The following is a 24,289-nucleotide window of genomic DNA, read 5'->3' on the forward strand; positions in this document are numbered from 1 at the left end:
TGTTGCTGAAAATTTTACTCGATTTAATTAATGATAAATATTTGTCTCTAAACATTGCTCATGTGGTTTAACTTTGCACTACTGATTTGGCGAGAAGAGCTACATTTTACGTTACTAGATGATCATTTTTAAACTAATTTGTTAAGCCAAGTGAGTTATCGCGATATCGTAACTTTATTGTTGTACTGACATGCTAGGCTTTGAAAAACATATAGTGCATTCTTTAAGGTGCACTACAATTCAGTCATTGCTGACTTCTGTGCTGTAAAATTATATTCAAATAAATAAAAAATACTTCAGCTACAGCGAACAGTCGAATGTCAAATTCGAAACGAAAATTGTGATAGCTTGCTAAAGTAATGTTGTACTAGCTACTACAGTATCAACATCTCTTCTTTAGGTTGCGTAGAGAAATAATAATAAACGGCACTAGATTACTTTAAACATTGAAACTAAAGCGCAGTTAAGCTACCGAAGGGTTTAGGGAAATAGCAATAAAACTGACACCATCGGCTACTGGTATTTTAGACTAGCAGAAATACTTGACTACCGAAACTAATGACGTGCTATACTGAATAACTATATCAGCATCAAACCTACAAATGATACACTTGATTAAATGATGCACATAAATAGAGCTGAATCGCTGGGATGCTATCGGTTAAAGGGGAAATAGAGGGAAACTTGAAGCAAGCTCTAAGTTAGAAAGTAAACCAACTATACCGTTCTAGCGTAAGTCATCTCGTTCGTAGCCTCTGTGAAGGCACGCCTCAAGCGGGATCTCCGGCTTTGCGATAGAGTCTGAGGGCAGAGTAGCACACCCTTTCGAAGTTTCGGGTTGCAGAGTTGTTGTTGTTGTTGTTGTTTTGGTTGTTAATTGCAGTACACGAAGCGCGGTTAAGACAACAGTAAGCAGGGTTAGGGGGCGACGAGGCGCAATACGTTGCATCGACAATGTTCAAACAGATTAGTAGGACAGAGAAGCGACAACAGTTAATCCCCGAGCAGTTGTTCAGTTAGGTACATAAATAGTACATCGGAAAACATTCATGAGATGCATAGTGTGATAGCGATTTGACGATGTTGTTTCAGTAGAAGCACAACCATATTTGTAGACGATGGAATAGTAACACCGGAGAGTGAATTATAATAAAAGAGAGAAGGGGAAAGAGAATATTAAAAAATGAGAGAGAGAGAGAGAGTGAGAGAGAGAGAGAGAGAGAGAGAGAGAAAGGAAATATTGATGGAAGTGTTCTTTCCTGCATCTTAACTATTTTATTTGTTCTGGGGCAAACAATACAGTTATTGCTACACCACAGTTCCTATAAATCTATTTTAAATCAGCTAAATAAACACTGCAGTAATCATGTTTTCCTAAAATTAATGCTTTTTTCACTCATCATCAAGCGTGCACTGTTTTGGAAGTAGTATTTTTGCCTTTACTTACCATCAGAAGATTAATCAAGAAAAATAAACAAACAAAAAAGTTCTATTGCAAATTTACAACCATTTAAATTTGATGTAAGAAATCTACTATTTGCGTGTGTACTTGGCACACAACTAGGTTGTGAAAACAGATATTTACAACGCTAATGTTTTGATTGTTAAAAGATTTGTTTTTAATTTGCTAAACTATAAACATGAAAATAATAGTTTAAAAACATACAACCCAATATCACTCGGGAACTAAAAGTGTAAACGTAAAAAAAAACTATAAGCTATAACCAAAAACCAAACTTAATGTTGTGCTGGTAATACTTTCAATCAGATATACACGCAATTTATATACAGCGTGTTAGCGGTGCATCTTATGAACGATTGTCGGCAAAACGACGTCGTTAGGTCAAAAGCGGGTGCACCATATTACGTATTAGCGTGTGGTTAAATTCTAAATTGTTTGGAAGCCTGGCACGAAATGCACACACCTGTTCCTTTTCGCGCCTGCGAGCAACCAGCTAATGTCAGTGGTACCAGAAGATGGACAGCAGTAGTAGTAGTAGTAGAAGTAGTGGTAGTAGTAGAGGTAATGGTAATAGTAGAAATAGTAGTAATGGTAAAAGTAGTAAAATAGTTCGAATTGATTCATACGTAAGAATAGACGACAGGAAAGATGATGGATGGATGTTTGAAGTTAAATATGTAGAGATAGAGAAAACATGTTGACATTGATGATTTTAAAGAATGAACATATATATGTTTAAACGGTTGGATAAAAGTAAGCCAATGGCCAATGGTTAGGCATCACACAGCAAATGCAACACTTTTCAAATTAAAAAAGCGACACATTACGCTTTTTACTGCGGTGTTGTGATATTGTCTATTAAAAATTTCTATAAAAATTTCATTCTGGACGATTGTGTTGCATGTTTTTGGTTCTTAATTCACTATCAATTGACTCATTTGAATAAAATATAAGAAATGAATCTTCGACTGAACCCTTCCCCCATTACGGAGTATATTCACAAAGTTGATTTAAATTTAGAACGCTATAACGCAAATGCCCTTTTTCGAGATTTCGAAATAATTGGGCCGTTTGGATGGTAGAACCGAAACAAGCTAATCAACTCATTCCCAACGTTCCCCAAAGTGAAAACAAATCGAACCTGCACGGTCATCCCGCCAGTCACATAAAGTGATTTGGGATAACGAGCAAAAACATGTCATCGAATTAAAGGTATACGGAGAAAAAAGGGAAATCAAATGTATACAAAACAGTCTCAGCTACATATACGCATATATTCGCTCCAGATCGATACGATGCCCCACTGGCAGTATCGGAACCTCCGGTGGCGATAGGAGCTGGAAGAAACAATGGCTCGATGTGGACCATCAATCATTATGCTAAGAGTGCGTGGATTCTATTGTTATACGGTCGGGCGGTACGCTTTGGAGCAAATTGACGTCCTTGAATTATGGTATGTCACTCAATTTGCCACTCGCAGAGCGATTTGCATCGAAAGCATGATTAAAAACATGATTTTTCCTTTTTACCTTTCACTGGCCCGGTATGGGGAGATTCATTCCTTGCGCAATGTGAAAGTAAAAATATTGTGTGCAGTACGGTTCGTTTTTAAACAACGCCTTCCCCATTAAAGAAGGTCCAAATTGGCCCATGGTGGAGGCCGTCCGTTTTGGATGTGGGTACGTAGACAGTAGAATCTATTTCCGTGCGTACGGGGTCGTTTATTTTTAAGCAATCGGTACACGTGCTCGTTCGTGTTTGTTCGCGCTGTTCTCACGATGTTGGCTGTTTTAGCCGCCGCCGCTGTCTTTAAACAAATCGTACGCAAGTTGCATGCAAACAAAGCTTACCTGTTTGAACTGCCGCATGCCACCGTTGATGCGCATGGAGTCGGCTGCTATGCCGGCAATACCGTCGCCTGGTTCGCGAAGCTGCCGCAATGACGAGCTCGGCATGGAGCAGGCATGCGCGCACTGGTTCGCACAGCAGGACAGGGTGCTTGCCTCGGGTTGTGAGCTTTGGCGGATGATGCGGGAGCCAGAAGTCGGCGAGGAGGTGATGAGCACGGGCGGTATCGTTGAGTGCTGCACGGTGAGGCGGCTGTGTAGTGCGCTCCGGACGCTTTCCTTCGATACGGAGCGCGTGAGCTTTAGCGAAGACATCGGCGTAGTTGAGGCACGTCTATCACAGTTACGACAGGCGCGACATCTGTTATACGGAATCAGCTGATAGCCGCCCGACCCGGAACCGGTAGAGGCGGCTCGTTCTGTGACGGCGATCCGGCCACCACTTCCACCATCACTGTGACAGGAAGCGGATACGGCAATGGCCGGTGCTTCCAGTCGACAGTGCAGCTCAATGTCCGGTACTGAGCGGGCATTATGTTGGTCATCCTCACCGGTTGCGCTTTCCTCCGAGCCGCCCAGTCCTGTGGCGGAGAGCTGTGGACTGGCTAGATAGGTGGAGGTACGATCCTGACGGATGAGGATTGGTTTGTTGACGGCACCGGCGGTGGTAGTCAGTGCGGTTTGGTTGAGGTTGCTGCTCGGGCCCGCGATTGGACCCGTGGCCATCGTCGGCCCGTTAAACGAGGAGTGTGACGCCATTCTGGGTTTGTTGATGGTGGATATGATGCTGGAGCCGGACGTTGTGGTCGTGCTGCTGCTGTTGGTGCCGGCCATCACCAGCAGCGAGGCGGTTTCGTCCGAGCTACCGTAGCCAGAGTTCGTTGCCGGATCGGTATCATTCTGCAGGGACATTTTCTCGTAATCGGACCAGGATGGGGCGTATCTACGTGGTCTACGTGTCTATGTTTTATATTTTTTAGTAGTAAAATACAAAAAACTACTCGTTGTCTACGGCTGTGGTCCACTGGGTGTTGGTTTTTTTGTGCTTATGGGTGGCTTAGTATATGTGTTACGTATTGGTCTGAAATGAGATAACAGACGGATAAAATATGTTTTAATACTGTTCACAACAGTTTTGAAATACAGGCTCAAGAAAAACAAAACCACATGAACCTTTTCTCTCGCCGATGTGAGGTTAGGAACCATATTCAATTTGCTTAATTAACAAGTCAAAAATGAAGAAAACCAGACATGTATAAATAAATAAACAAGACCTTCTGTGCATATTTTTTACTGTGAATTCTCCTATGAGCTCTAAAATGTAGTAGTAAAACAAACATTGTAAAGCACTATGACCCTTACGGCTGATGATGTATGTGTTTTCCGGCTTGTACCGTTATGGCTGCGAAATAGTTTTGTGTCGAAAAAGGGTTTGGTGGGTTTGGGAAAATATATGTGTCCAGGGGGCTTTTTGATTTAGAAGTAACACGCTAGCGTGAGAATGAAAGCAAAAACGAAAAACATATAAAATGTGTAGGGTTAACATTAAGCCACTATGGTTTTTTTAAGTGAATCATTTTCTTACACTTCTTTGTGCCACAACACAATCTTTAATTTGTTTGATTTAAACACATAATCAATTTAAATCGTAGAGTGTTAAAACGATTACCAGGATAATTTCCTTTAAGCCGGAGGCATAATACTGTACCACGTATGCATAATTCTTCTCTTTTTTCAAAAAACATTATTACCATTGTTGCGTTTCCACTAGAACGCTCTTTCTTTGTGCTGAAAACAAAGATTAAATTACCGTCCCATAAACGACAGCAAAATTAGGGAGATTTGTTTCAGAGAGACAGAACGGTACAATGACCACACAAAAAAATAAGCAAGCACAAACGAACAATGCCACTAAAACACAAAACAGCAACAAAACATGAAAAGTGAGACAAACCACCGACCGACACGCCGACCGCCCCCAACAAGAATGATATGATTACGTGCAAAGCGCTCAACCGGCTTGGTATCGATTTTTGGGCTCCGGCACTCCCTGGTAGGAACTGGTACGATCTCCCGTGGGACTCGTACATATCCATGCTTTTTACCCTTTTACGCCTTCGTCACCCGGTTTGTAGCAGAAAACCCCGCCCCCCTCGGCTTTGGCTCTCGTCTTTGCGGGTGGTTTTTCGGTAAAAAGTTTCCAATTGTCTAATTGGAAACGTGGTGCCTTTTCCCCAACGTATTGAATGGAAGTAATTACGGCCACGGGACATGTTCGGTTCACTCGACGAAGCGTTACGGTTGCAGAGAGCACGGGGTCCAAACTCAATTAATAAACGGCTCGCGGTTTTCGTGCCGGGTAGCGTTTTGTGTGTCTACTTATGTGGGTTATTTTATGCAAAAACATGATACCCGACGTATCGTTCTGTCGCTGCTGGCAACGATGGCAGTGGTGGCAAGTAGGTTTTCAAACCTCCCGGGTGAAGTTCAACACACCTTGCAATCCGTGCTCAGGTAGCTATGAATTGATATGATAAAAGCTTTCTCTTTACCATTTCTTTTAAAAAGGGTTGTAAAGATGGCGGCCCTAGCTAGTTATCACTGTTCCTTTCAGCGCACTTAGTTGTCGCGGATGTCCTTACTACCTCGAGCTCAGTTAAATCGCGACAACGTCTTGGTTGTTTGGAAGGTGAAAATGTGGTAATGCTTTTGGATCTCCCTGGCAGCTTGCCTTGAAACTCGAGCTGACAACGCTGAATGTGTTTCAAACATCTGCTCAATGGTTGAATGAGCCGTACCGTAACGGGTTAAGTTCAAGCTGGCATCAGTATGGAGGTTTTCAGTCCTCTTCGGTACAGCTGAATTAGAGCACAGTAAATCCACTGCGTATGCGGTTGATTTAACGGCACATCAAACATCAAACGTTCCGCCAATGGGGTCGATTACATTGTTCCATAACTCCGAGACGAGAGCTGTACAGTATCAACCAATGCAGGATTTTCTTCTTGCGAACCACAAGATGAGCTCATAGTCTGTTATGCAAATGTACATACGATGTAGAAAAACGGAGTGCCAATGAGACGACGAAAAAACACCAATAGATGTGCATAACATGCATCAATCGGGATGAATCTTATCTCGGTCACAGCCAAACCCACATTGGAGCAAACATAATATTAGTTCGGTAGTGTAGCAAACCAGCGATTACAGCATTTTAAGTATCATTATTCACGTTCGATAATAGTTAATTCGATGTAATTGGACAGAGCGCAATGTAACAAGGTAATTTTCTGTCCAATGTAACAAGGTAATCGCAATGTAACAATGTCAATTGTTGTTTGGTGATGATGATAATTTCATTTAAAATGTTTCTGATTTGTTTTATTTGTTTAGTTAAGTTTAGAAATACATATGAGTACAAAATAAAATAACAAACAAGAAACCAATACTATACCTCTGACATTGCTCATTTCAATAAGGTTGGCTATGACATTTTAGATTCACAATAGCTTAAACTATTCATATTCAAGTTCATATATAACTATTTAAAATATAGTCAGTTAAGCCGAATGAACTTTAAATACATTACATTAGTTATGTAACGTATAGCTCAGCATCATATATAAAAATACTTAAAAATAGCCTGGTAAATACATTGGTAAAAACATAAAAAATAAGCATTAGATAATTTAATTGGTAAACTATAGGACTATACTCTTAATGACATTTTTAACGTGACTCAAGGATGATTACCTACAACTACCGGAATACTGCTATTAAAAATCTTCATAGTTTAACAATGTGTGCGCAAGAGAGACTAATTGGTTTGGTATGCAAAATTCACCCTTAAATACGACATATCTCGTTCAGACACGTTGAGAAAATTTAAGCAATAAATTGGTAAAGCATGACCTAATGTTTGTTTTTCCAAGCAGATGTTTTTTTGGTTGATGAAATTTACTACGTTATAAACTGAGCATCTACATTATCTTAACCCCTTTCTGGTTGAACGCCGTGAAGCATGGAGACGTGCTAAGTGTGAAAAGAAAACATTACCGTTGTACATAAACAATATTATACGACAAGATTTAGTGAAGGACGGCCCGTGAGATCATTATGAGTTTTATCTTGCAATCAAGAAAAACAGTACATGGTGAAGATAATTTTTTTGTCTCTGATTCAGTATCGACGATTTTTTCCTATAAATATAAGAAACTAAACTACATACGTAGGACTGACTATCCTACTATGCTTATTCAATTAGTCATTGTATGCACTGACTGTGCATTAGGAGTACACGGCCGATAGCGGTTGTTGCGCCAAAGAAAAAGAAGAAGCCGTTAGTGGGCGATAATAAAAAAGCTTATAAATTTTCAGCATGTCATATCACATAATATCATTTTTGCTCTGGTGCAGTCTATACAACTTAAAAAAGGAAACCGTTCATTGTTCACATAGCATTTCAATTTGAAAACATTAGCTAAATTATTATTTCTGTCAAATTTACAATTATACCTTCTATGAAAAGCAATTATATGTTTTTATATAATATTTTTTTATATATATCTAAAAAATGTCATATCTAAAAACATGTTAAAAGGAAGTTGATCACGCAAAATAATGACATCTTCAGGTGCGTGAGTGAAATTATCTCTTTGCATAAATTCTTCTTCTTCTTTTGGCACAATCACCGTTGCCGTTTAAGGCCTGTCTGTACCACTTGGGCTTGGCTTTCAGTTACTGTTTGATTATCCATAGCAGGATAGTCAGTTTTACGTATGGGGACACGGTGCAAAACAATTGCATACCGACAATATGATAAAACAGTCTTTTACAGGCTTTCGAGACTTGATTCAATACCACGCAACCAAATAGTCAGTCCTTGCTACGGGGGGACGGTTCATTTTAAGTTTGAACCCATGATGGGCATGTTATTGAGTCATACGAGTTGACGACTGTACCACGTGATCGCCCGTGAAGTTTGGTTATTAAATTGTTTATTTATGTTTTTTTAGTTAAAAGTGATTAGTTTGAAATAAATTTCATTTAAATTAAATTTAACTAACAATGACTATTATTTCCAAAATCACTAGCATTTCAAGTTCTAAATTCATTGTTATTGGTTTGAAACAAACAAACAAATATATAACTTGTTCTTTGTACACCTCAACAGCCTTCAAGCCTAATTTTACACTCACAGTATCATAATCCATCTACGGCGGTCACAATCATCCCCATAAAACGGTTGGTACTTCACCACGTATTAGGTGCTTCATCGCCATGATCCCCACTTAAATGCGCCGACATTTTCCCTATGCTTCTCTCTTGGCCCGCACGTGACATCGGTGCAACGGAGGGATTAAGCTGTTTCTCCCAGGACACGACAGGATGTATTCCAAAGCGATAGGCACGGGATAAAAAAATCCCTTTATCAGCTACAACTGCCACCTTGCCTTCAAGGCTCTCGAGGATATTCAATGAAACAAGGTTCGGGCGTGGACGCTATAAAACGAACGGAAAATCTCTACGGTATGGCCCATTGTGGCTTGTTTTTCACGACGAGAACCTTTCAATTTGGTAACCATAAGTGTTCAGTGTGAAAAAAATCAATGCACTTCGTTTTTTGTGTCTTGGGCAAAAACAACAATGTGCCTCCAGTAACGCGTAGTGGGAGTTTGTTTCAATCGGGACAGGATTTCACGTACGTTTACGATTTTCGCCGATAGAAACTTTGTGCCAGGAAAATGAGAAATGTGGTGCTAGTTTGAGAGGCCATAATTCGATCACGTCCATCACTCAAGCTACGAATAAGTGATGTGATTGAAAACAATCCCAAGCAAGAGCACCAAAATCATCAATATAGGGAACGGAGCATGGCAAGAATCAAATACGCTTGTTTTGGCTTCTTTAAAGTTGAAAAAAGATCATGAATTGTAATAGAAGAATTTGCTTTGTTTGTTTAGAAAATTTAGTCAAAATAGTATTGTGTTTTTTGCTTTGATTAAAAAAATCGTTTATTGTTTCAAACTAAAACAGAGTAACGATGGCATTCAATTCAGTTTGGTTGTAATGTTTAAAAGTAATAAACTTTTTCCTAAAACTATCATGATCCAACACAATATATGGTTGGTAGGTCAGTAGAACATTGCAAAGGATGAGAAAGTTTACATTACCATATTTATGAGGGTTAGTGTAATTGAATAATTCAGTTATAATATCCATTTACTTCCTTCTGCCAGTGCCGGTGGGAAAAAAGAATTCGCTGTTGTACAAACAGTCGTAATTGACCTGCCAAGGGTCTTATTTACTTTTCAGAGGTGGTATCAGAATATGTTTCATGCCCAACGTGATGATGATTTAATAGGTTACAGCAAGAAGATTACGCAAAAGTTATGCAGACAGCTTTTTAAGTGAGTTGCGGGCACAACAATGCAACGCGGAGTTTTCGGTCGCATTAAATTATGCAAAACATTAATCCAATTTCCATCAGTGTTGTTCCTCACTGTAAGGCGGAAACATGAAAAAGATCCTGCCAGAAAAGTTGTGCTTGAATGGGAATCGGATGGTAAATAACTCAATCAAAATTATCGATCCTCGACCATGCGAGAACGAACGGGGGAATATCCGGTGAGTGTTGTGTAAGGCTAAAGGCACCGTAGATGATGGTTGTTCGTAAATTGAGATAAACTTTTGCACGCTAGAATAGCATGACCGTCCCGTCATACTATTGATGGATGGATTGGCAGTGACACGGTCAGGTAAAGTATGAACAATATCTGTCAGGTAGTTGATACAATGCTTTGATTTCGGGAAACACTGTACAAACAAGTGTATACTGCTTCGTTTTAATGTAATTACCTTTTGCATGTTAAGTAAATTGGATGCTGTGATTTAAATTTAAAGTTAAACTATTGTTTGAAATTATTCAATCGATCAATTTAGCATAGGATTAAGTTTATTGAAAAAAAAAAAACTTGCGATGATTTTGGCAGATTCAACAAACTTTCAATACAACTACAATCACAAAATATAAAAAAATAACAAATCAGTCCGGAAATGTATCTTAATCTATCTTTCAGTATATTTTCGTTGAAATAAACGAAACTAAAAGCTCTTTGACTACGTTGAATCGATAAATCTCATTACTAGGGGGATAAAAATGGGGGATAAATGCAGCACACCGACAGGGAAGTATGCTTTTTCTACCATTCATGTTGTCTCTATTTTTACATCACAATAAGTGGTTTTGAATGACTTATCGGAACGTGATGCATTGAGTCGTAGCGCTCGGTACAGATTGACGGAAATGTGTTTTGTCGAAAAATTTGCGTCTTCGAATTTGGAAACGTTCGTACTGCAATGGTGATGTGATTTTCCATTCGAATGGATAAAACGCGTGCGCCTGGTAAAGAAGATTTGACTGGGATAAGCTCGGTATGGTTGCGTCGTACTAAACTGCACAGTGGTAACATATAGATAGCGCATACTTGAGCACGTACGAGCAGTAGGAAGTAGTTGTCGGATGTGTATTCGAGTGTTCGCTTGCAAGGAAGTGTATACCACCGAGAGAGCATGTACGGTGAGTACATGTGTACTTCACGATTCACAGTCCGTATGTTGTTTAGCCTTCTGACTGGGCTGAGTGCATGCTCGGATTTGGTTTTCTAGATTCACCTTTCTGCCTGAATGCTTGATCATTGTTAAGACCTCCAAGAGGTGGGAGGAAGGGAATGTGGTATATAAATTTGCTTTATTTATTTTTATTGATTTCATCTTTTCCATCAAGTGAAGCCAAAACGTCCATCGCGTACAAGGAGAAGAATACAGAGAAAAAAAAATGTAAAGTGAAAGTCATTGCGAATGGTTTCAGCATAAACCGGTCGCTTGTAGTGAAACAGAAAGTATCAATTTTGGATTTTCCTTACAATACGGGTCTCCAGGGCTTGCATCCTTCAACTGAACGTATAAGGAACGTGCACAGTAAAGCTGAGCAGATTGTATTGAAGTAAGGAACGATGCTGGTGTGCAGATAAAATATCAAGATGAACGGTGTCAATAGTCAGGTAAATGTAGCCAACTGGTAACAAAAGAACATCAAATGATCGGTAGAATATAGTAAAATCTGAAACTTGTATGCTCCGCTTCGCCTTATATTTTCGTTCGTGTATGTTTGTGTACTTTGTTTTACTTCTGAGTAGTTCTTATGTCGTTATTTGCCTTCACAACACTAATATTGTTTGTATAAGTTTTAGCCAAACCACTTAATAGACAACTTGAAACTCATGAAAAATAGCTTTACTACGATGTTGTGAAATCTGGTTCGATGATGCAAGGTGAATATAGAACATAACGCATAATAAAATAATTGAATGCACGCTTTTGTGGCTGACTTTACATAGTAAAAGTACTTAAATATCTCCTAGATCACATTTGAACTATTTCACAATTATAATTTTTTGACTTTTGTTTTTACAAAATCTCAATCAAATTACTTAGATAGTAAATAGATGCAATGTTTATTAATCTATGTTCATCTATGTTGAGATAAAATGAAAGCTGAGAATTCATGTGTGTTATAATTATTATAATGTTAATGAATAATTATTTACCACAGGCGTCTGCTATGCTACAATCGACGCACGCCTACAATAGTGCCGTTTAGCCGTAAGATCAAATAAATTAACATTTTCGTGCCACTGGTGGTTGCCCTATCATAGGAATGATTTTCATTTATTTAGTCGGCTCAAGGTACGCGTCCTACACGCTTGGCATGTTTTAATGTCACATTCATTTACCACCAATCCACGAGAATGTAACCGTAAGGCGCAGTTACGAACAAGTCAAACTGCGCCTCGTTCGATCTACAGAAGCGGTAAAACAGACGTGTGTTTCTCTTCTCCTACCAGTTTATTTACGGTAGTATAAATATTTCTGCCTCATCCTTAGCACAGATTGAATGGGCAATGAAGTCTATATTTGAAATTGCAGCTACATAACTTTCGAAACAACCACACAGGAGATGTCATCCCACTCACTTTGTAACCAGTTTGAGGTCTGAGCACATTGTTGTTCGCTGTTCGTCCCGACAAGATACTTGTTTTGGGAACGAATTTATCACTTCCGAGAGGGAAGCCAAGTTTTCTAATGGTCGCCTTTTAAAAATCTCTTTTCCCGAGCGTGCGGTTTGGACATCCAGAAGGGCAGTGGGAAACCTTAAGACAGTGTTGTTTCAGCTGAGATGGAAGCATGTTTTTCGTGTCATTTCGGGAGAACAGGCAGGGCGTTGTGCCATCATCGTAAAAAATCTTACGAGGAATAAAAATAGTACTAAATAATCTCATTTGTACTGAGCCGTACATGCTGCTGCGGAGCGAAAAGGGTTGTTTTACTGTCATTAAGTGCCGCTTGGCCACGGCTTACAAAAATGTGCACGACCTCAAATACCACTTTTCCGCGATCTTTACTGATGGGGGCGTGCAGCATGTCAAATTAAATCTTAATGAAAATTCACAAACTAGCCACGGCAGTCATAAAGATAATGGTTAATTGCGAGCTTGGCAGGTAAAATGATGCTTGTTAGCGGTGTTTGATTATTTAGGTTATGTTTGTACTGTAGTTTTGAGCCATGAAATTGAACACATTAAAATTTACGATTTACAACGATTTGCTAGGGTTGTAATTATATTTGACGTATTATTAATTTGGTTCAATTAATGAGGTTGTTTAATTTCTTCGATTAAATTATAGCTTTTATTGCAAACATTGAATTATAATTTTGACTGAAAACTGGGATTTTGTCCTTATAGTAACATGTGTCTTAAAGGCGTTTTTTCAGATGTGTGAGGTATGATTGTCTTTTTAATATGGAAACAATAATAAACGACGCATCACTCTGTTTTTCCGTTATAGACATAGACATTCCACGAACAGAGGTATGCCTAACATTAAGATAGTAATGTATCAGATATGGTTTGTAAACTTTTCCATTCTGATTGTATCAGAAGACACATGGTATGGGTATCGATAATATAATATCGAATTTCACGTAGAGAAAACATTTGCACGACATCCATTAATGAAACAAAATACTGAGTTCTGTTTCCTTTCGTTCTTTGTTTGGTAACAAGACAATCTCCTGTACCTTCGGACACGCGCTGCACAAAGCTCTACGAATCGATACGGCCGACAACTTTTACTACAAGATAATTTGTATTTCGACGCCTCGATAAATTTGTAACATTTTTTTAAGTTCCACATCTTCTTCGTTTGTACGGTGGTGGATGTTTCATGCTTCGTTACAGTCCTTTTGTTTGAATCGTTGTATCACACGACCACTCGCACCCACAAATGTATATGTTTTGCCTTGTCAAAAAAAAAAGTTCAACTTCTCTGCTGCTTCATTGGATGCGAGGGCATGGTGGAACGAACTTGTGCTATAATGAAAATTATATCGATTACCGAACTTTGGCTAACATCTTCCATGCTAGCGTATGAGGGTACTGAAAGTAGTGTTCTATTCCAGTGTGTTTTTCCGATTCTACATGAGGAGACGTACAGCAAACAGACTTGCTGGCGAACGAATAGGGTAAATTGCAGGCCAGAAACTGTGTTTCAAATTGACTGCTTTGGGATTTGCGAGGAAAAAAACTTGAATAGCACCAATTGCACTGCAAATGGCAGTGTCAAGCTTGATTACCGTCAGCTTTGGATAGATGTTACATTGTAAGTATAGTACGTGGATAACGTTAAGCTATTGGTCTTACAACGTTTTGATTGATGAATTATGGTATATAACTTGACGATGATTGTAAATTTGATACATGTTTTTCACACTATTTTATTTGTGAGAAAAAACTATAATAATAAAAAGTTGAAAAATACCAGATACTTTTATAGTTAAATGGCATATTTGTGTCCATTTATATGTTAATAGTATATACATATAATCAATGCATACATATCGAGTTTAGTATCTGCTATTTATGTGTACATTACAACTCTTTTTCGGTATAGAATTTGTTGCTGTACAAGTAACTTAAAGAATAACCATTTTAATCCATGGTCAAAATACGGAAGTAAAACCTTGATTTGCAGCCATGGTATATTTAACCACTTACTGTTTTACATCTGATAATCAATATATGTTCTTTCTTCATCCTCTTAACTCCCACAGCTTTTTCTTGAGCAAAAAGTGAACCGATTGTTTATGTTTATTTTAAATTTTCATTAAAATCACTTCAGCCGTCAAAATCCATCAGCAAAGGCGAAAACAAATGCGGCCATCAATGATGTGAAGAAGAAGAACCTACGATGTTGGGAATCAATCTTTCATTTCGTTTTAGTGAAGTATGTGTGAGTGAGAGTTTTTTCTCCTCTCAAACAACACACCGTCCAACGAGAAGATATGCCTCAAGGATATGGCACGCGAAGCAGAATGGTAAACGATTGGGAATGGAAAATTGAATCGATGTGAGAAAAAAGCAAAACAGTTAGCATCTGTTCGCAATTGAGTGTAATGATTTTGCGAAACAAACAAATCTGGGCACACAGTGAAAGAGCATCTTTAAAGGGTCGTAACTTGGGTAGCGAAGGGAACCTTCTTCTCCCGATAATACCGCCATGGGATCAGGTGTCGAAAATTGGCATCGTGCCGAGTTTGCATCATTTGTCCACACGTTCTCGGTACGTTCCATGTAAGCTTTGGAGACCATTTTCACGCACCAAGTTCATGAACTGTGAACTTTAGCTGTTCAAACCCGCAGGCTAAAACTCACTCACTCGAAAAGGAAATAGCAAAAGAAACGAGTTGGACCGACGAAACCGATATAGTACGTTCGCTTACGCCTAACCTTTGCCATTTTGGAGCTAATCGGCAGTTGTCGGTGAAAATGGCTACGAAATCATTTTTACGACCCGTTGGTAGAGCAAACGTCTACTAAGACCTGAGGATCGGGATATGTGGTAAAAAGGTAAGCCGTTGTTGTAGGGATTTTAGTGTTAAAGCGCTTACATGACAGTTGGCACAATTCATGTGAAACTTGCGTTTGATGATTTATATTTTAAGCATTAGATTTATTTTTGATGATCTGGACAAAAGATAAAGGAAACAATCTTTAAAGGATTATCGTGTGTGTAAAATTTATCGAGAAAAGACTCATATTATTTCATAACTGGGTGGGCTTATTATTGCACTAGCGGTTTAGCAACTGTTATTTTGTTTTCATCTACATGTTGGAATACCTAGAACTGGAATCAATGACAACCAAAAAGTACAAACGATACGGTTGCTCACTCCTTTATGTACAAGAACGCATAAAAACTTCTGAAGTTGTCACGTGATTCGTTGTAATTTTTTTGTTATCACCTTTCACCAGAAAAGTATATCCACAGAATCAAGGGCAATGGAAGCCCAAGAAATCACCGAATGAATCTTTTTACAGATTGTCATCCGACTTAAGATTATAGCAGCTTGAGAACGTTTTCAGTTGCAACCGTCGCAACAAATCGAAACGAAAGTCATTTGGTGTCGAATGCCAATAACTGATATATGAAGCTCGTCATTTGTGAGGACTTGTATGATAATGATAATACTTTGTATCACTTTTGTATCTTTCGAGGTTCTTCGAGATTATGGGAGATCTTAACCATGACAGAAACTAAGTTGGAACTAGATTTGGAAGTAAAAGAGATTTAGGTTGAGATTTTAATCATTTTTAATAATATGATGACTTCATGAACTCTTTTTTAGTCCAGAAGTTGTATTGAGACCGTGTGTAATAGTGTTCATCAATTAGTTACTAGCAATTGAGACAAGGTGATTTATTATTAAGTTTCAATTGCGTATTACCAGGCATATTATTTTGTTAAACGAACTTTTTTCGAAAGTGAAACGCCTGCCTGCCTAGAACGACGGGTACAAATTATAGAGCGATCTTCCTGTAATGCAGTATTGCAAGCTTGCCAGGTTCCGGTGGGCTGGTCATATTATATACATGAAACCGGACACCGGATCTTTCTCGTGAAGTCTGTAAAGTCCATTCTCTAACGCCTTTTAGTTTTAGTTGAAGTCGAGACAGTGGATTGACCGTAACAGATGGCGCAAAACTGTGGGTAGTTTTAAACACTCCTGCAGCAGGCATTGACAGAGAGGGGATTATGACACCAGACGACTAAATAAGTAAATAGTATTTTCATACCAAGGCTCAATAAAGACTCAATAGCCCAGATCTGTTTAGAGTGTCGTTTAATTCCTTAACTATTGAGATAAACGTTCTAATCAATTTATTCCAGTGTCAAAATAGTGTCAAAAATGTGTTTATTTTTCTATTAATATGAATGTCAGACGATTCGATTTGTCTCTTGTTTGTTTACTTTAAATTGAACAAATAATCAGACGTACAGGAAGTGTATTGTTTGTCGGCTTTTTAGTGATGCTACTGGTTTTACTAGTACTGTAACAAATAACTAATAACCAATTACAGAATTCCTTTTTTTTAGAGAACTCATGTCGAAAATCTGATGCTTAGTTGAAAGCGCTACTTTCGCTTGTTATTTGTAAAAAACAACCTGTTCACAGATTAATTTGACTTTGATATGTCAAGCCAATGATACCAATTTTAAAAAAATGAGACTTTTATTGAGACTTCACAATATTAATTAATACGAAGACCGTTTCCGTACATTTAGAGAGGTTTTGTTTGACACTTTTCCTTTTGTTTCAGATAAATGGCAGATAAATGAACTATGATGCACATTTTCGATCGTTCATTAATGATGTATGTGAACATAACATGCAGCCGGTCTCGTAGTACAGTCGTCAACTCGTACGACTTAACAACATGCCCGTCATGGGTTCAATCCCCAAATAGACCGCGCCGCCATACGTAGGACTGACTATCCTGCTATTGGGGAGAATCAATTAGTCACTGAAAGCCAAGCCCACAAGTGGGTACAGGCAGGCCTTCACCGACATCGGTTGTTGAGCCAAAGAAGAGAAGAGAGAACATAACATGCAAAAGTGAAAGTTCAACCCGAAATTGAGGCATTCCAAGATTATTGGAAAATATTATTACCTATTTAGTTGAAACTACTTTATGTAAGAAGCTACAGTGTTAAGTTTTATTTTTCAATGCTTTCAATAGAACAACAGAAGAGAATCAACATAAATCAACATAGATTTTAGGTAGCATTGGCTACTCTTATACTAGGACAATCGACCATTTATCGCCGAGATGTAATTAATGCGCCTAATAAGCTACTGAGCGAACAAGAACGAAAGGCAAACAAATGTAGCTGCTACTCAAGAAAACTTTATTTGGCATGTGGATTGATGTCTATGTTATATTTAATTGACATATTAAGGTTTTACATTATACATCTACTCACTGAACACATGAAAAAATCAAATAACAAATTAGAATATCAATACCCTCAAGAGAATTTTTTGAAGGGATACTACTTTTTTGCTCATTGTAATGTGCACGTTTGTGTGTATATGAGGTACTTTTTTCTATTTTCTTGTGTTCAAAGATTCCCGGTATTATAAAATACCATTCATGATAAAGTGCAGTGAAACCATCGCAAAACAAGGTTGAATTGAAGTGTAAGGCCTTCGAAAAGACTTCACACGAAAGCGAACATACCTGTCGTAGCGCTCCCCTTTCTTCTTTCCCACCATTTCCAATGACCTAACATGACCGCAAAAACGCCACGGTTGTGCAAGGATGAGAATATTGTTCAGCAGGTTTGAACTATTCATACGTGCAGCAATTTGACGCTCCAGTGTACCGATGGAAAACACAGTTCGAAATAAACCGACAGCTTACATGGGGACCATGTCAAGATAGCAGCCGTATTGTTGTTTGCTCTACAGAGTACTTCAAGCCGGAAGTGACTTTGTGCCTTTGTGAAACAAACCAAACATTCATCTGTACACCATTCTTCCTGCACTTAATATTCCGCCAGAGGGTCAGAGGGGCGGGGAGACTTTGGATGCAGCCTAGAGAAGGCAGGTACTTGTACAGTCAGTTGGAATATTCAAGCAAGAGTATACCGAAGACCCTAGAGCGAGTGGGTATGAAAAGGTCAAAGCAAACTTATGAAGTTTCAAGCAAAAAGGTGTGTTTCAACTGGAATTTTAAAACCGAACCTATCGCATATTCTAGAACAAAGCAAACGCTCGCTTCGTGATCCTTAATTGGATTTTTTGGTCCAAAACCAAAACTACAATATGACATGGTTGTGTAGGATGAAACGGGTGAAATAACGCTGCCAGCTTTGTTATTTGGTAGTTCTTTTTCAAATTGAAATGTGATATTACTCGATTGGTGTTTGTAAATTATAATAAAAAATATTTTCGTGAGACAAAACGGCTTTTACACGCTGATTATCCAATGCTAGCATTTGATTTGGTTTCAACATTAAAAAAGTAAAAGCAATTATAAACCAGAATCTGAAACCAGATGGCATAAGTTATACTTTTCTGCACCATTCGTTTTGTCACTCCTGCTACATAATTTTGATACCATTATCCCATTTTTATTGAAATGTTTTAACTGATGACTGATAAGAACCGCCAGGCCGGTATAAATAGAGCAAAACATTGTGTATCAGTTCCATGTGCGTTTTGAGATACAAGGCCCCTTCTACGCCTTCTACTGAGCTATTTACAGCTGGAACATGAGACGCAGGTAACCAGTAATGACCGACAACATGCGACATCAGACGTACTGGGAAAAGTTAATTCAGTTCAGGTTGAGGATTCAATTTCACCAGTAGGGTACAGGCCTCGGAGGTAAAATGTGACCGAAACGTTGGCTTACTACTAATTCCTTGGCATGGCATTATTGTATGTGGGGAGTTGTACGGAACGGAATGGAAAACTTTTTGCCAAATCTCTGCTTGCAGATCAACGCGGCGGCGTACGACGTATAGTCACGCACGCAATTTGAGTTTTGCCTTCACTTTTGCTGTTGGTTCCACGGGGCAAATCCAAGTGTGTGTTCACGGTGGTTCACTTTTAGCGCTTATTTGTGGCTCCTTGTGTTATGTTTTTTCAGTTCTATTAAGTTTTTTTTTTATCTTTTTTGGTAAGCCATTGCTTAGTTAAAAGGTAGGATGTTTAGTGGTAAATGCCATTCGTCATGATTAGAAATAAATTGGCCAACCGATTTTACGGAATCTATCCAACAGTTCTGCCCCAGTTTTCTAGCGAACTGTTCATTTCGGGAAGGGTGATGGGAATGTCAAAAGATTGGAATTTCATTGACACACTTTATGCTTCCCTAAACCCTACGGTATATTATTCTCTACCTGTGCTCCTTTTCCAAATGATGTTCAGGCTGTGTAAAAGTACATTTTTTTTACAAAATGAGTCAGAAGATGGAGGATTGGGGATATCGTGAGAGCTGTCAATTATCGATTTCCATATTCCAAGAAATGCAAGTTCCTGGTAGGCTTGCAGAACGTAAAGATGATGATTTCATGTAAATTATTCATCTTACGTAGTGCGAGGTGCGGTTGCTGTCCGAGACTCACCCGTCGTTGACATCGATCGATATGATGTTCCGCTATACGGTGGTATGCTTTCATCAAGAAACCGTTTAAAAGGATCTTCACCATCGCTTGGGTGGAATGTTTGGAGTACCGAACTTGTTGATGAAAGTAGAACAGGGAAAAGTGCGGCATCGTGCGCGGGTTCGCTCGGTTTTACCTTCAACAACATCGTTTTACATATTAATTTGATGATAATGAATTTGTTCCTTTTCTTAACCTACGGATGCCTCGGAAATTTAGTGTTTACAGAGGAAACTCCATCTACTCTTTTTTAATGATTGTGAAAAAAGTGCTGTTATGTTTAACAAATAATCTCTTTTTATCGTACCCTTTTTCGTATTGATGCCGTGAAGATGTCGATTCAAGAAACAAATATTTTATCAGTTATTCATATAATTATCACCGGGTATAATTATTACGCAGACAATGCAGTGCCATAAAAACGGGAGAGTACACAAAGTAATTTAGCGCAAAATATTTACCCTACTCAAAATGTAAAATGCATTAATTGTGTTTCTTTTCTCAAGCTGCGCAAGCATTAGCAATCATCAACATTCAATTAGAGTCTAAAACAACAGTGTTTTTCCTCACGCTGATGTTGCTGCAACATCAATCAGGATTTGAGCGGTGTAAGCAAAAACAAGCCATACAGTATGGACAACATGCTTCAAGCTTTTCCTTACCCTGTTTGCACAGCAATTGGGTGTAAACCATCATCGGATGAGTTGTTTTGGTGTTTTTACCCGTTAGAATGTACGACTGTCTGCGTTCTGTTAATGAAAATCAAACATGCAACGAGGTACTTCAATCGAAAAAGGAAACAGTTTGCTGTAATGGTACGTCTCGAGGCACAAGCCACCAACATCACCATACGCAGCTGATGCAAGTACCGGAACCAGGACGACGTGGAAAACGAGAAAGTGACACTGTCTCGAGTTGTAAAGAGTGACCCGCGGTGTATTTTGATGTATGTGGGTGTATATGATGGAAAACACAAACCGAGCATAAACAAAACGCCGAAGAAGAGAATAAGCATTACAATATAAAAGTGCTTCTGCCGGTTTGAATGTGTAAATATTTTATGCGGAAGAATCGCAAACTGCTGTTCATCCAGACACAAGGAAGATCCAAATTGTGGGCTGTGAAGGAAAAATGAATCCAGGCAAGTGCTTACCACGGTTTGAGTGAAGGATGAATAAGAACGAAGCTTAGTAGCAAGACATGATCCTGCCACGGTGGGTGTTTTGGTTTTGACTCTCTGTGGCAGTTAGGAAGAAAATTGGGGTCTGGGCGTTAAATTTACAAACGTTACCCAAGCTAGCCCTTTACGCTGTAATCCATGATTACTGGTTTTCAGCGAAAGGCTCCACTTTCGCTTCATGGCCATCTCGTCTTAAATTCCTTGGAGTAACTTTAAAGGAGAAAATTATTGCTCGAGACGAACACTTTACTTTTGTTGCGTGCAAATGTTTTCACGAAATGTATGTGTTTTTTTTTAAAGTACGATAACATAAGCGGCACACAATCCTCCAATGCCTCTCTTGGGGAGTACATTTGTTCTCGAGCACGGTCAAAGTTAATTCTTCAAAAGCAAGTCATAAAAATTTACAACCATAAGCCACACTTCAAGCCAGGGTCAAGGTTGGAAACGGAGGAAGAAAATGTACAGGTTTCAAAGCGATGGTTCTGGCTCCCACACCACCGGGGAAACAATCGTTAAGCCCTTCAAATGCTAGCAACCCCCTTCTCACCAATATCTGCAAAAGATTAGAGTGTAGCAAAAAATATATCAAAAGCCACTGTTTTGCGGTTTCGCCGAGACGGTCCGAGTGACAAGATGGTGCTCGTGGTTCCGCGTAATCATGTTGAAGTGTGCCAAAAATTGTGTGGTTGATGCTGTAGCGTGTAGCTCGGCAAAGATGTGTCGCGTTGGCGCTGAACGACCGGGTTAATGATTTTTTATTGCTTCGCTGTCACTGGGGTTGTTGCCATTAATAGCGAACCAGCAAAATCGGAAGTAACATTAATTTTTATCTCGTGGAAAATGTATCCGGAGACGCTGCAAATGAGAAACGAATGTACATCAGTTAACGCGTAATGTTTCACGATAGGCAATGTTGAACCCGTGTACCATGATGATAGATAGACCATCATGATAGATAGTCGCAACAGTAGTTAAATGCTAAATTTTTATATTTAACCGACATCTGGGAATGATTTGATTGTAAAGAATTTCAGCCATTAAAATGCTGCAAACTATTTGCACTGCAAGCGTTTTGGTAAAGTTTGGTGATAAAAATCCTACTAATATTTCATTCACTAAAAGTCACATGACGAAATTATTGTTTTACATTTTCTGCACTTATGAGACAATCAATAATGGCTTAAAATAATCGACTAGAGTTGCAGTTGATGTAAAAATATTGTTTGCAAAGACCGTGAGAGGTTCATGTTCGTGTTTCCTACTATGGTTCGGTTACATTTGGCTTCAACAACTCAATGTTAAAGTTTTCGTTACAGTAAACAAATCCCTAAGACACGATTAACTTCCACTTGATTGCTGGTAAATATGACAACAATCGAGGAGGAGTTTCTAGCTTTATCAAGACGCATAAAAATAATGTTTTCCTCTCATCTGTCCGATCACTGCTTTTCTTAGGCTAGAAGTTTCTGATTCACGAAGGTCAATGGAAATTTCCTACGAAGGTTTTGAGCGTCAGTTTTCTCAGAATATTTTATCCAAATTTCTTAGGATGTAAGCTATACGCTGGTGGGTTTCGGTTTACTGTTCGAAAGTGGGCTTCCTTTGAGTATAGATTAGCTTCAATGAAATTAAGCAAGTGAAATATTATCTGATTGTAGGATGCCTCAGATTTGGTTTCAATTTGATTGATTCTTTAAAAAAATCGATATTAAAATTTCTAAGAGTAAAGAAGAGCGTCGATTATCCGGTATGATTTGGACTGGACAGTTACTGGTTAATCAATTTACACGAATAATAGTTCAATAAATGTCGATTTAATGCAAAAATGATCATCAACACTCTGTTGAAAAATGATAAACACATATTAACAATTAAGTTTATAACAATCTATCATAAGCATCATAATTTTAATTTATTAACTATAGGAGTTTCAATTATTGTTGAGTAACAATGAAATTTTAGAATATCACTTAATGCTAGATATCTACACAACGTTTTTTACCATCTTGATCAAAGAGGGTATAATATATAGGTGATCTTATAGCTCTTCCCGCCAAGCGATGTTAAATCACAGTTTTGATAGGTCGAAGGACGCTTTTACACTGTACCGTTTTACTAACACAACAACATACCATTTGCTAGCGGTAAATGAATTCAAACGTTTACCTTCTTTAGCATCGAAATCAGTGCATGACAGTTATAAAACAGTTATAGTATTTCTCAACAACAACCATGTGACAAACCATTTCTGTAGCTTTTCTACAGTGTACAGTGTCCAATCATACGGGATAAACCCATCTGTATATTATACCCATGTAGATCCTTACTATTGCCTCAAATGTTCGTCACGATTGAACAGCTGTCAAATTCATGCGCACGGTTAAGCCAGCTGCTGGTTAATCTGCCCACGGATAATCGACGTTTCATTGCACATAAATTTATATTTGTTTGAACATGTATGCAACATGTAAAAACATGCTACAGTGGCTTATCGAAAACAAAAGCACACACAAACAGAACACCCTAAATTTCCATGTGTTAAATTCCGTTAGTACCTAAATTCGTTTCTCAGCTACTCTCACAAACAGGAAAATATTTGTGTCACCTCAGTGATACTAAAATCCCTCCAAAATGTGTGGAAGTAAATTAATGTGTGGTAGGGTAATCATGAAAAATGGTATCATCGACCACTTTTACGCCTTCATGGAAAATCAATAAACAAGAAACCAGTAGTAGATGAGGTAATCGCAGCAACGACCCAACCGAAGGTTCAATGTATGGTTTTGGACGAGGACCCATTTAGGGGCTCATGCTTATGCAAAATAATCTGATTTTCGTGCTATCCGGCCGGCATAAGAGTAAACAGAAATACCGCGGGGGATCAAGAAATAAATCTCCAAGTTTCCTCAAAGAACGGTTCACTGCTAGAAATTGAATTTGGCGCTGGGTTTCAACCCAGATGCTATAGTATGTTTCATGTTTAATGAGCTGTTAACAACGCGTCGTTACGGTCCGGAGCGTGGCCTGAGTTTCTCGAGGTGACAATAATTCTATAACCATTAAATTGATAGGAAGGTTTGGATTAACTTGTTGAATTGCCAAGTTAGGACTATTTAGTGTAGGGAAAAATAAATGGACAAGCTTCACACAATACTAACTTATTATAAAACGTCCTTTAAAATCAACAACGAAGAAATCACACATATTCTAGTGTGAAATTTT

General features: G+C 38.6%; 1 protein-coding gene across 11 annotated transcripts in view; it reads right to left on the reverse strand.

Annotated features, from left to right (window-relative positions):
- LOC120905248 (small conductance calcium-activated potassium channel protein) overlaps nt 1–24,289 on the reverse strand; it is a 134,800-nt gene that overhangs the window by 104,858 nt on the left and 5,653 nt on the right. For 6 of the 11 annotated variants that reach the window (XR_005739886.1, XM_040316141.1, XM_040316143.1 and 3 more), the window contains 3 exons: nt 3,313–4,390; nt 1,926–1,955; nt 724–822 (listed from right to left, as the gene is read on the reverse strand). Coding sequence is in view for 10 of the 11 variants with exons in the window: in XM_040316141.1 (XP_040172075.1) it covers nt 724–822; nt 1,926–1,955; nt 3,313–4,221 (1,038 nt within the window). In the remaining variant the exon portion in view is untranslated. The remainder of the gene's footprint in view (nt 1–723; nt 823–1,925; nt 1,956–3,312; nt 4,391–24,289) is intronic. The other 5 variants (XM_040316148.1, XM_040316147.1, XM_040316149.1 and 2 more) reach the window with 3 other exon arrangements.

This window comes from Anopheles arabiensis, chromosome 3, assembly GCF_016920715.1.
Source record: "Anopheles arabiensis isolate DONGOLA chromosome 3, AaraD3, whole genome shotgun sequence".
Taxonomy (NCBI): Eukaryota; Metazoa; Arthropoda; class Insecta; order Diptera; family Culicidae; genus Anopheles; species Anopheles arabiensis.